The sequence below is a fragment of the Chaetura pelagica genome, unplaced genomic scaffold (genome assembly GCF_000747805.2).
Source record: "Chaetura pelagica isolate M959 unplaced genomic scaffold, ChaPel_1.0 scaffold278, whole genome shotgun sequence".
Lineage (NCBI taxonomy): Eukaryota > Metazoa > Chordata > Aves > Apodiformes > Apodidae > Chaetura > Chaetura pelagica.
This window is the reverse complement of record NW_009954497.1, coordinates 4,000,945-4,012,817: the sequence shown is the minus strand read 5'-3', so window position 1 is coordinate 4,012,817 and position 11,873 is coordinate 4,000,945. Positions and strand designations below refer to the sequence as shown.

General features: G+C 34.2%; 1 protein-coding gene across 1 annotated transcript in view; it reads left to right on the top strand.

Moving 5' to 3' along the window:
- Positions 1 to 1,297: 1,297 nt before the first annotated feature.
- The window catches only part of SDCCAG8 (serologically defined colon cancer antigen 8), a 101,281-nt gene continuing 90,705 nt past the window's right edge, over positions 1,298 to 11,873 (top strand). The window contains 8 exon segments of the mRNA XM_010004620.1: positions 1,298 to 1,322; positions 3,304 to 3,418; positions 3,420 to 3,463; positions 3,574 to 3,653; positions 7,528 to 7,641; positions 8,038 to 8,163; positions 8,459 to 8,596; positions 9,929 to 9,993. Of these exon segments, the coding sequence (XP_010002922.1) occupies positions 1,298 to 1,322; positions 3,304 to 3,418; positions 3,420 to 3,463; positions 3,574 to 3,653; positions 7,528 to 7,641; positions 8,038 to 8,163; positions 8,459 to 8,596; positions 9,929 to 9,993 (707 nt within the window).

Genomic DNA, 11,873 nt, shown 5'->3' with positions numbered 1-11,873 from the left:
CCTAACTGAAAAAGTTGAGTTGAATCTGTGAGCACTTAAAAATGAATAACTTCTGAATTAATTATAAAATTTTATGTTGTCTTTAAGCAGAAGTTCTTTGGTGCCCAATAATTTGCATCCACAGTGGTTCTTTCTACTTCTTTCATATTTAAAAATAATCTCTTTGCATCGGCAGAAACAACAATTGTTTATCTTTCTGCTAGGTAACGCGTCTTCTTTTGTCCTGATTCGCAAAATTATGTCCCTTATTGAGGAAGAAAATACTACAATGTCATTATTCCCTTTTACACATCGAGTTCAACTCTTACTGAATCAAATGTTAGCTCTTTCCTGTCTAGTGAATGTAAAGACTGTTGAAAGCTCTTGACTCCCAGTTTCTCAGTGGTGAGTGTTGTGCTTATGGCAGCAAGTTTTGCAGCTTGGAAACCAGCAGACTTTTAAGAAAGCTTAGCAAATGAGTGATGAAGCAGGAAAGTGTAGTCAAGAGAAGTAGGCATCAATGTGCCACTGATGTTATTTTAATGCATTTCAGTACTACTGCCCCAGTATACTTGTGGAAAAAGAGGACATAGCATAAGAAGATCTGTAGTTATCTTTGAGAATAGAATAGCAGTTGGAGTTTGGAAGCTATAATATTAGCAAGAGAGGGAAGTTCTGGGAAAAACTGTATTTGGGCATGTTTGCTTTGCTTTGTTTTGTTGTTCCTCACTGGCTGTAGAAACAAACATTGAGACTCCAGGGTTCTCTTGACAATGAATGGGGAAATAAAGGAATTTTATTGGTATCAGATGACACAACTACATTATACCTTAACTGACATTGAAGGCTTTTTGGCAACAACTAGTTGTAGCATTGTTTGCTAAATATTTAAGCCATTGCATCAGTGAGATACTTCTAACATTGCTCAATTAGCTCTCCCACTGTTCTAGCATTCTGGAATGCTTAAGAATGGATGAATAACCTAAGTAGAGTCATAGCATCACAGAATGTCTTGAGTTGGAAAGGACTTATAAGGCTTATTAGTCCAATTCCCTGCTCCTTGCAAGACTACTTAAAACTAAATCATAAGAGCATTGTCCAGATGTTCCTTGACCTCTGAAAGGCTTGGTGCTGTGACTACTTTCCTGGGGAGCCGGTTTCACTGACCAACCACCCTAAATATGTGAATAGATAGATATTTGACCTGAATCTTTTTTTCAGTCATTGCCTTGTGTAAGGTATTTGGATATATTATAATAATTTATTACTATTTAAAATGTCATGTTGATATTGTATTTGATACTAACTTGATTAAAGGATGGAGTACCCAAAAATTGGAAGAGGTAATGCTAGTCATAAGATGACTGGGATGGTAAGAAGCAGATCAGATTTTTACTAGAAATGAACATTACTAAAAAGTGAGTGTTGACTGGCATCCTGAACTGAGAACCATATTTTTAAATATGCTTTGGGAGGAGGTATTTGTGTTTTATAAACTATTGGTAAATTACAATGAAGCAGAGAAAAGACTGAAAAAGGACTGTGAAAACCATTACAGTGGGGAAAAGCTGGATTTTCCAACTTCAGTCAAGATGATTTGGACTTGAAACAGATGGATAAAGTGAAGACAGAAATATGTATCTGGCTTTTGTTCTCTGACTTGAACTGCTATTCACTCTTCCATTTGGAAGAAAGAAGCTGTTAACATTCGTAACGAGCACCATATATTATACTCTTATGCATGTCTTCTGAATTCTACTTAGCAAGTGCTTAACTGTGGATTTTTGATATTTTTTTTAAGCTTTTTTTTTTCTATGAGAAAAAAAATTGTTAACTAGTGATGCATGATATAAATGTACAGCTTACAGATAGATAAGAATAAAGACAAAACATATAAGATGGAAAGCTTGCAATTTTCTAATTGTAGCAGTTGCTCCAGTAAGAGGAGACTTTGGGGTTTTGTTGTGTTTGCTTTGTGGTTTTGTTTTGTTTTTTTTAGTTATTAGTAACTATTCATGAAGCTTTTCTGATTTGGGGTAGCTTTGACTGATAGTCACAAATGCCAGTCACGTTACTTTGGAGAAAAGTGGAAGAAACATGTCTTATATTCCTGATAAAGTGGTTGTGAATTGTGATGGAGTACTGCATCTCACTGAGCATGTACACTCTGTCATTGATGTATGGATTATTTTCTCAGTTCACTTGTTATTATAGTAGCACCTAGATCTTCTGCTTTGCTGAGCATTGCATAAAGGCATACTACCTAGGTTATTGCTCTGTCTTTTCTACTTAGTATTTATGCTGCGTAAAGGGAAGAGAAATTAAATATTCATCTCCATTTGTACATAGACAGTGGAAAGAAAAAGTAACAAGCAAATTACCTGAAGTCCTATGTGTGAACCAGAAGTATCATTATTTAATACCAAGCTCGTACTTTCTGATTCCCAACCCAATAATCATATCTCAGCTGCAAATCTCTCATGTTTCTTTTCTGGCATATCAGGAATATTCAGCTATCTTGGAGTGATATGGCATTTATAGTTAGGAATTTTTTTATTTTGTGAAGTCAGCTGAATGAAATAAATATTAAAAATAATATAAGTAAAAGTATCTTGAAAATGAGAAAGTTACTGTAGCACCTCCCAGTAAGTTGATTAGTTTTTAAAGTAATCTGGAAGGAGGATTTTTGGTTTTTATTCGGGAATTATCGGTTACTGTTTATTTTTCGAGGCCGTTCAGGAGTTATACGGTCTTCATGTAACCACTGGTTTATGTTTACTCAATTTCCTGATTTTTTAAATTTAATTTACTCTGATATTTTTCAATTGTGCTACATGTTTCTTTATCATCTGTAGTGTCATCGCTAGAATTCAAAAAAAGGCTGTTCTTCATGCATGATCCTGCACATTGTATGAAATAGAGTGTGAGCTTTAGGTTCATTGAAAAGTGAAGCTGCGTATGCTAGGAAATATTTTGGGGTCAAGTGTATGATTAGTAGCTGAGACTTCGTCACTGCTGGGCATTTCTAATAGTAGCTGCTTGTGGTGCTGCGGAGTCCTAATGTATTGTCAGGCTAAGATGCTATTTATAGGTTCTTTGAAAATGTAGTAAATGTTTCTTCTCCAAATTTTGTTGTACAGTGGTTGTTCTGGCTGTTTGCATCAGGTTATTGCTTCCAGCGGCTGAGTTCACATCAAGTAGTCGGACTACTGATACTGAATGCTTTTAGTTCTCCCATTTCTTTTGCAAATCGAAGTACTGGTCAGTAAATTCTTTTATAGTTTTTTTATTTATTATGAGTAATGGTGATGTGATTGTTTGCAGAGCGTGCTAGTGAAAGCATCCATCAACTGAAATATGCCTTAGAGGAGAGGCAGTTTGCAGAGAGTGAGGGTGAAGCTGGATTTGACCAAGACTCTGTGGACAGGGGCAATGATGACAGCATTTTTTGCAGCCTGGCAGGAATTGCAGCACAGTCAGGCGGGTAAGATTACTCTGAAAGCAAGTAGTTTAAAAATTGTTAGAAATTTTACTAATTTCAGTGAAAAAAAATAAAGTTTTTTTTTGTTTTAATGTTTTTTTATCTCTTTCTAGTTAATCAACTTAAAATTTTGTTGCAACATCAAGAACAAATGGAAAGTGAAGTATCTCCATCAAGGAAGATGTCATTCTGTGTACGTTTCTTGGTTTTTTTGTGTTGTTTCAGGATTTGCATGATGAGATTAATTTTCTAGTATCCAGGAAGAAAAAGAAGCACCAAATAATTTTTATGTTCTGAAATATAGGAGATTCTTGAAGCTATGGCCAGAACTTGCTATGCTTATGACCACAGTGGGGAAAAAAAAGACATCTCTGATCCAGGAATTAGTCTTCTCTTCTTGTTGACCGTGCAGTGTGACTAACAGCCCACTTTGCTTTCAGCTTTCTCATCTTTTTCTTTCCACCAAAAGTTCATCCTTTTTGTTTTGAAAACAGAAAAGATGGGGATTTACTCTGTTGATGGACACTGTCCCACTTAATTCTCTTGAAGTTTCCAGTAGGAAGGATTCTGTGAAGTGGTTGCCTTATTCTCCTTTTTAACTGTCCTCCACCTGCTTGCTAACCAGGATGTGAAAGTGTTCTGAAGACAGACCAAATGTAAAGCTCAATAAATGCAGAAGTACAAAAGTGCACACACATCAAAAAACCAAAACCCTTAGAAAATAGAAGCCTGTCTGGTTTGCTGCCCACTGCAGAAATGCTTCCTCGTGTAAGGAGAATCAGATTCCCCAAAGGTCAAGGAAACCAAACTCAAATTATGAGTAATTTTAATCTTTTGGCTTTGAATAATGCTGAAATACATTATAACTATTGGCGAGTAGATCACTGCATGTGTCTATAGCTAAGTATAATATTGCATAGAAAGTATACTCTTTAGTAAAGTTTACAACATTCCAAACATATAATAGCATTGTCTTAATAAAGTTATCTTCTCTTGCCCATTGATAAAAGTTGAATTAGACATGAAATGAGTACATCTTTTCTTTGATTACACCCAAAAGGTTGGGCAAAGATTTTCATGTTCCCCTCTACCTCATCACCTGAGGTCAAGGCCCAGCAAGATGGCTTCAAACAACTGCAGTTCTGATGCCACATCTTAGTAACCTAATTGCACTCAGCCTGACTTCCTGACACTGTTGATATAGGTTGAGTTCCTGTGACTGATTCCAGTTGTTTCTTGCCATTTTACAGGGCAACAAATTTAAGGCTGCCAAGCAGGAGTGTCTATAATTCTGGTGTATACAGTTTTGAAATTTGAGGCATTCTGGAAAAGTTCAGGGTGGGCCAAATTGTTTGGGATGTTGGCAGAACTATTTGTTACTGTGTAGAATGCTGGCCTCTAAAGCTGTCAAAGCAGTTATATTTTATAAACCTTTGTGTTTATGTGGTAAATCTTTCAATATTAAGAATGCAAGAGTGAATAATATTTTCGAGATTTGAGCATGTTTGGTCATTCATACTGATCAGATGTCTTTCAGTTCTGATTTTAATATTTACCCTGCTTGCAGTATATGCCTCTGCTGACCTCTATTCTTTCACCCTGTAATACAGTATTTTACCAGAATATTAATGGAAAAATCCCAAATTAATTTACAATTACTAGTTAACAATTATGTAGTAAAAAAGATGAAAATAAATAAATCTGAAATGGTCTGCCAGGTATTTGCCCCATGAAAGGACAGGTAGAGGTTTCTAAATAAAGAAATATCCCAGTGACAGTCAAGAGAGTTACTAAGTTGTCTTAAGAAGTCCTTTGTTCTTTTCTCTGTTGGTAAAATATACTATGTGTTCTTTTCCTTTGAATGAAACCCGTTATTTAGCACTCTTGTATACATTACACCAGTGTTTGTCAAGTTTCTCAGGTTAAGCATTAGCACTGTTTTTCAGTGAAAAATAATTTTAATAGAAACAGTTTTTTCACCTTTTCAAATGCTGGAGTGATGTAATCTTTTCAGGGAAGCACCTGGAAGTCTCAGCTGCAAGGTTAGGGTTAAGGTTACACTTCTAGACGAGAGGGTGAGCCAGAGGAACAGAATGATGAGTTACAAATATTATTGGCATCATATTATACGAGTGTGATTAATTTTTTAAAGCTTTATTAAGTTGTTGAGGTTAAGAGAATTTAAAGCAAGGTGAACTCTGAGTCAATAGAACACGGAACTTATGTCCACTGAGCCAGGTGGAATATGTTGCAAATTTGGAATTCCTTCTCGAAAAGTTTTTCGGGACGGCTCGGAAAACCCTCCATTTGTCTCTGCAATAGTAGTTTTAGATTTCTTGAGTTCCCCCCTTTAATATGCTACTACTTATATTTGGTATAATTTGACAGGAAGGCTTTTGTTACTGGGAACCTTCCCCTCTCCCTGGTTAGTGATTTTATCTTTACCTTTAAAGTGAATCTTAATACCTTGTTGAGGGAAATAAAAGTCAATAATTGCAGATAACTAGTAAATGGAGTAGCTAGCCATTAGTAACTTGCTTTGGGTTTTTGTTTGGGGGTTTTTTGGGTTGTGTTTTTTTGTTGTTGTTTTAAAATGGGGAATATTTCAAAAGTATTATTTAAAAACAAAGATGTAGATTTCTGAATGTTTTAGGAGATTCAGGAGGTTTAGGAGTCCAGCTGTTCAGTTAGTTCCTGAAAATGAGTTTTGTGATCTTTAAGACTCTAAGTATATGTGAGAAATAAATAAAGGAATATTTTTTAATAAAAGGGTACGTTTCTGACCTGAGATCACAAATGTTAGAATTGTATCAGCTTCAAAGCTAGTTAGGGATCTGTTTGAAGATGCTTTGTTTCATCCAGAATAGTGAACCAATGCTAGAATTTTTTAAAAAATAAAACAACAACAAACAAAACAATAATATTGTGGCTTGTATCAATATACTTTCTTTTAGCTTCAGGAATTATAGTAGTTCATATATGTCAACTGACATTTAGACTGTATTTAGTTCTTTGAATGGATGTAATAGTGGACTAACAAACTAAGGTAGTAAAATAATATTGAAATGAATGAAGAGGATGAGTGAGGGTCTGACAGTAGCTGATTTTTTTAAATTAGAAAGTAGAAGCTCATTAAATATTTTTGTCATTATTTAAGGGCAGTTTCATTGCAAAACAACATATTTGAACTCAATGCTGCTACTCCATTAAAATTATTTTTAAGTTTGTTAGAACTAAATAAATTATTATACCAGAAAATGTTTCTTATATTGACTCTAAGTCCTTTTTATTAGACTGGCAAGTACTGTTTGGTAATAGAATCAGAGAGGCTGTAGTTTTCAGGAAAATAAAATTTTAAGAGCACATTTTTTATCTATACTGTATTCTTGGGATTGCTGTAAAGTTACTGTGATTGTATGTTTCACATTTTGTAAAAAGCTTAATACCTGTTTAAATCTTGCTGAGCAAGGCAGAGGCATAATTGTTTCTCTTCAGTGGGCAAGTATTCCCTTCAGTACATACTTTAACTAGTTATTTGTGAGTCAATCAAAAATTTTATCTACTTATAGGGTCTTCAGAAAGGTTTTTTAGAGTGGTCTTTTAAAATACCAATAATCAAGTTGTTTGATAAACATAATATCTATTCCAAATATGCCTTGTTTCTATAGAGCTATTAGAATTGCTGACAGTTGTGTTTCTGTAGCAATGGTTAATGAACATTTAGAAGAGTTGCCTTTGATGTACATCCACAACTCATTAAAATTCTAGAGATCTCTTACATTTGCCTAAAATGGGTGATACATTTAAATAGCATTATTAATGTAATTTATGAGTTGGTTTTATGTTTTAATCATGCTTTATAGATGTGTTTAATCAAGCAGCTGTAAATTTCGACTGAAGTGACATTTACTTTTTTATATTAAAGAATTTAACTTATTGTTTCTCCCTCATGACGTAGTACTTGGTAACTTTTTATTACGTACACTAGTATTTTGTGTACACACAAAATCTTATTGCAATCAATTGAAAACTGGAAAATAACACATCCTATTATTTACTTCTGACAGAAACTCCCAGAAGCTGCAACTGGAGATGTACCAGCCCTTTCTGATCTCATTCCTATAATCAATGATCAGTCACAGTACATTAACCATTTAGAAGCAGAAGTGAAGTTTTGTAAGGTATTAAACAGCATATTTACGTACTAAAACCCTTGTCCCCTAAATATGAAGGAATTGCTTTAAAGACAGCTTGTACCTAGTCTTGAGATTCATTGTTGTAATGATCAAAACTGAGCCAAATGCTCAGAATATACTGAGCCTTTCTATGTGTCTTGGTGCCTGTGTTTAAGGGTCCTTGTCGATGTTTTTACATTGTATCACAAATAATTTTTTTAAACAAGTTTTATGGAAATTCAAGATACAAAAATATGAAATCTGTCTTTTGAGTATTCTTATTGTCTCTAAAAGGGTTAAAATAGTTGAGAATGTTAATCCAGACTTGTGGTCTCAAGTTGTATTTAAACGTTGATAGCCATGTCAGGGAGTCTTTTACAATACGGTTTCTGTATCCTATAGGAGGAATTGGCTAGGATGAAAGAACAAGTACAGGTAGTTGTAACTGAAAATGAAGAACTCCATCAGAGACTGAAATTCTTAACTGCAGAACATACATTGAGAGAACAGACTCTTCTAGATGCCTCAGTAAGTTCTTATTTTTCTGTTGTTTTAATTGGTGTTCAGGGACCTGATTATTTTTAAGGAAGGCTATATAACTGGTTTTCTGTAAATTGAATTTTAGTCAAAATTTAATGAGTTTGTAACCATGAATTTATGTAGATAACATGATTATCATGGGTTACCAACCTAATTGACTTGTTTATTGGTTCCTATATTCTACTGTAATGAAAATTATACGATGCAATACTTATAATTAACTTTTTTTTTGGAAAAACAGCCTGCATAATTCTAACTGAAGCATTAATAATTTTTTTTTTAGGCAAATACTCAGAACTCCTGGCCTATAGGGGGCAGTGACAGCATGCATCAGCCTGTCACCTCATCACCAGCTCGTAACAAAGATCAGGCTTTTGTTACTGCAACTGTTGGAGAAATAGAAAAATGGAATGTAGAACTGGTTGGTATTAACTTTCATACCTTTGTAAAACCTTTTGATTCTTTATTGTCGGTGCAGTTCTGAGGATTAATTTTGTAACAGACATACGGGAGTTTTTGTTGACTGAACCTTAATCTGAGGTCTCTTAAGCCTCATCTTCTTGTTATATCCTAATTAATATTAGTATCCAGTTACACATGGGTGGCAAGTTGTATCTGCAGATGTTGACTTCCCATGTGTAAGTCTTGTTTTAACAGTGTCCTGTCAGTGATGGCTCTGGAGCTTTTTAGCAGCAACACAGTGCATAAGCAGGTGGCAACTAGCTGGTTTAATTTAGGTAGCCCTCCAGGCAAGCTTTTCTGTGATGAGTCTTTCTGCTCCTCGAGCAGACTTGGGAGTGTACAAAAAGTAGCTTTGTGAAGTCCGTTTTCCTGAAGCTGAATTACACATTTTGTGCTTTTAGAGATACAGAGGAGCCCTAGTGGTTCAGAGATTATGTCCCTATCCTTTATTTTTAGTTTGGGAACAGGATCTTAATTTTTTTGCCCAAATTAATGGACTAGCATTGCTATCTTTTGGGGAAAACATGGTTAACTGAAAGTTTTGATGCTTTTTTATCCATGTGCTTATATGTGCTATGGAATTTAGAGGGAGCTTTAAGTCTTCAAAATAATTATTTAATTTTTTAACCTTTTTTTTCCCTGTAAGAATATATGTTGGTCTCATGCATCATCTAGAGCTCAAAATGTCTTTGGTGAATCCGAGTACTTGCAGTTGTTTGAAAACTGATTTTTAAAGTAATTGCACTTTTACTTTCTGTGCCATATTTAACGCAAAAGAGTCATATTAATCATGAATTTTTTTAAGTGACATAGTAAGCTAATTTTCTGGTGCTTTATCTGGTTTGTTACCACAATTGTTTTTAACATAAGTGTGATTGTCTTATATATCTAGTTCTTTACCAGTGAGTAAGAATAGCCTGCTATATTAAATATACATAGCCTGTCTACTTAAAGTTCTTCAGAATTCCTCTCTTATTTCTGCTGACTTGTTGGAGATCAATTTAGATGAGATCATCAATTTGTGTAAATCATTGTACTGGGCTGCAATTGGAACTGAAGCAATTTAGCATATGAGGATCTGGCAAAGTATATAGAAATAAGGAAATTGGAAGGTTGTTCATTTTATAGATTTCTACAAGTGTGAAATATTTAGATTTATTTGACACCAGTGTTTCCACCAGTTTATATCTTCAGGGAAAAGGAATGAATGTGGCTAGTGTCTAGATTTATTTGTAAAGACAATCTTATAAAGAAAGCAAAAGACACTTTTTTTTTTTCCTCCCATCTTAAGGAGAAACTGAAACTTATTTATCAAGAAAAAGTCAATATCCTTCATGATCAAGTACAGTCCCTAAGGTAAAGTAAAATTATTTTTTTTCCTTAAAATTATTATTAATGCATCACTTCATAACAACATGAATCACTCTTAATTTAAATTTAAGTAAGAGAATGTCTGAATGTCATGTTTTCTGATAATGTCCCTGAAAGCTGGTTTTACATTAAGTTATCTAGAATATAAATGTAGCTAAATGGAAGGTACTGCTGCTGCTTAGCAACATTAGCAATGTATACATTTGCTAAATTCAGTTGAATTATTGTTTTTATAGAAATTGTAATTTGATATAAAATGTCTTTATTCTTTTTACTCTTTTTCTTTATAGAAACATCATGGCTGTTAAGGTAGATGAATCAAAGAAAAAAAAGAGAAGTTAAAATTTAACTTGTGTGAACTCTCCCATTGTTAGCTTTCTTCTACTAATATTTTATATCATAGGTTTTGTAAATCTTAAGCATTGCACTAGTTTAGGCCACAATTATTTTGGAGCAGAAAAACATAGTTTTAGAAGCATACAGACAGTGTTTCCAGTCATGTAATCTGCATATCTTTAAACACAAAAATACTTAAAAATTGGTCTTCGTGTACTCCTCGAAATATTAAAGGTCTGAATAGGTAAAAAACTATGCAAAAAAAGAGATGGAGGCAACCAGTTTACAATTTGGTGTTCTGGATTAAACTTCCCCCTGTACACCTGTCTTCATGATAATGCGGCTGAATCTCTTTAATTATGTTTTTCTCATAAATAAACTGTGGTTTAGTGTATTTGAAAACTCTAGACTTTTGTGTGTGTATAAAAAGAATAACTGGTAGGGAGAAGTGTTTAAATATGCCCTCTGCAGTGATAAAATCTTAAATGTGCAAAGCCAATAGCACTGGTAGGAGTAAGGGGGATCTTAAATTTCATCTACATAATTTTTTTTCATAATTTTACCCCACTTGGCTTGAAGTGTTATATATACTCAGAAATAAGTATTGGAGCCTACAATAGTCTGAAAATTTCCTACATTGTTCAGCCTCTTGATTTCTCCTAAGGGGGGTGATCTTTCAAACTGTAAGTTCTGCAAAACACTTGAGCATTTGCTGAATTCTAATTAAAGTGAGAAATTATCACGCTTTCAGAGAGACTGTCCTTGTTTTTAACTTTAAGCATGAATTTACATAGAACTTACTGATTTATGTCCAAGATTTCCCAACAATAGGTCTGTTCTATCCTGACTGTCTTAAGGATAAATGCAGAGCAAATTCTGTTCAGGTTATAGAGGATTATATTTAATAGACCAGCTACTAAAATTGGAAGAAGTGCACAGATTTCCCAGATGGAAATAAGCATGTATATATCATGTGCACAGTAAATCCAATGCAACCAGAATGTGTCAGACTTACTATGTGTATGCTGCCCAGATGGCCTGCATAACAAACCAAAAGCTTTGGATTCATTGCACAAATTTGTCACATTGATCTGTGTATGCACAGTGTGCGCTTGTCTGGAACTTCCTGATGTCAGTATTCCTACCACTTACTCTCTCCCTGGTCTGACAGATGCTTGACAATTCTGGAAAAAGTTCTTAAGAGCACCTGGTAAAAATTTCATAGACAAGTAAAAATCTTACCCTGTTCTCCTGGGGATGTGGTTGACCTCAAGTTTGTGTGTATTGCTGGATTTAAGTCTGAGGAGAATAGGGGACTTAAAATATATATTGCGAATATACAGTCAGTTTGAGAGTTGAGAAGAAATATAAATTTAGTTACATTATCAGTAAGAACAACAGAAAAAATGTTAGGTAGGATATAGAAATATTTATACAGCTAATACTGTTTCTTTTAACGAATCCTTTACTTGCTCAGACAATACGTAAGCCTACAACTTTAATCCAAAGATTTTCTGTGGAACTCCACT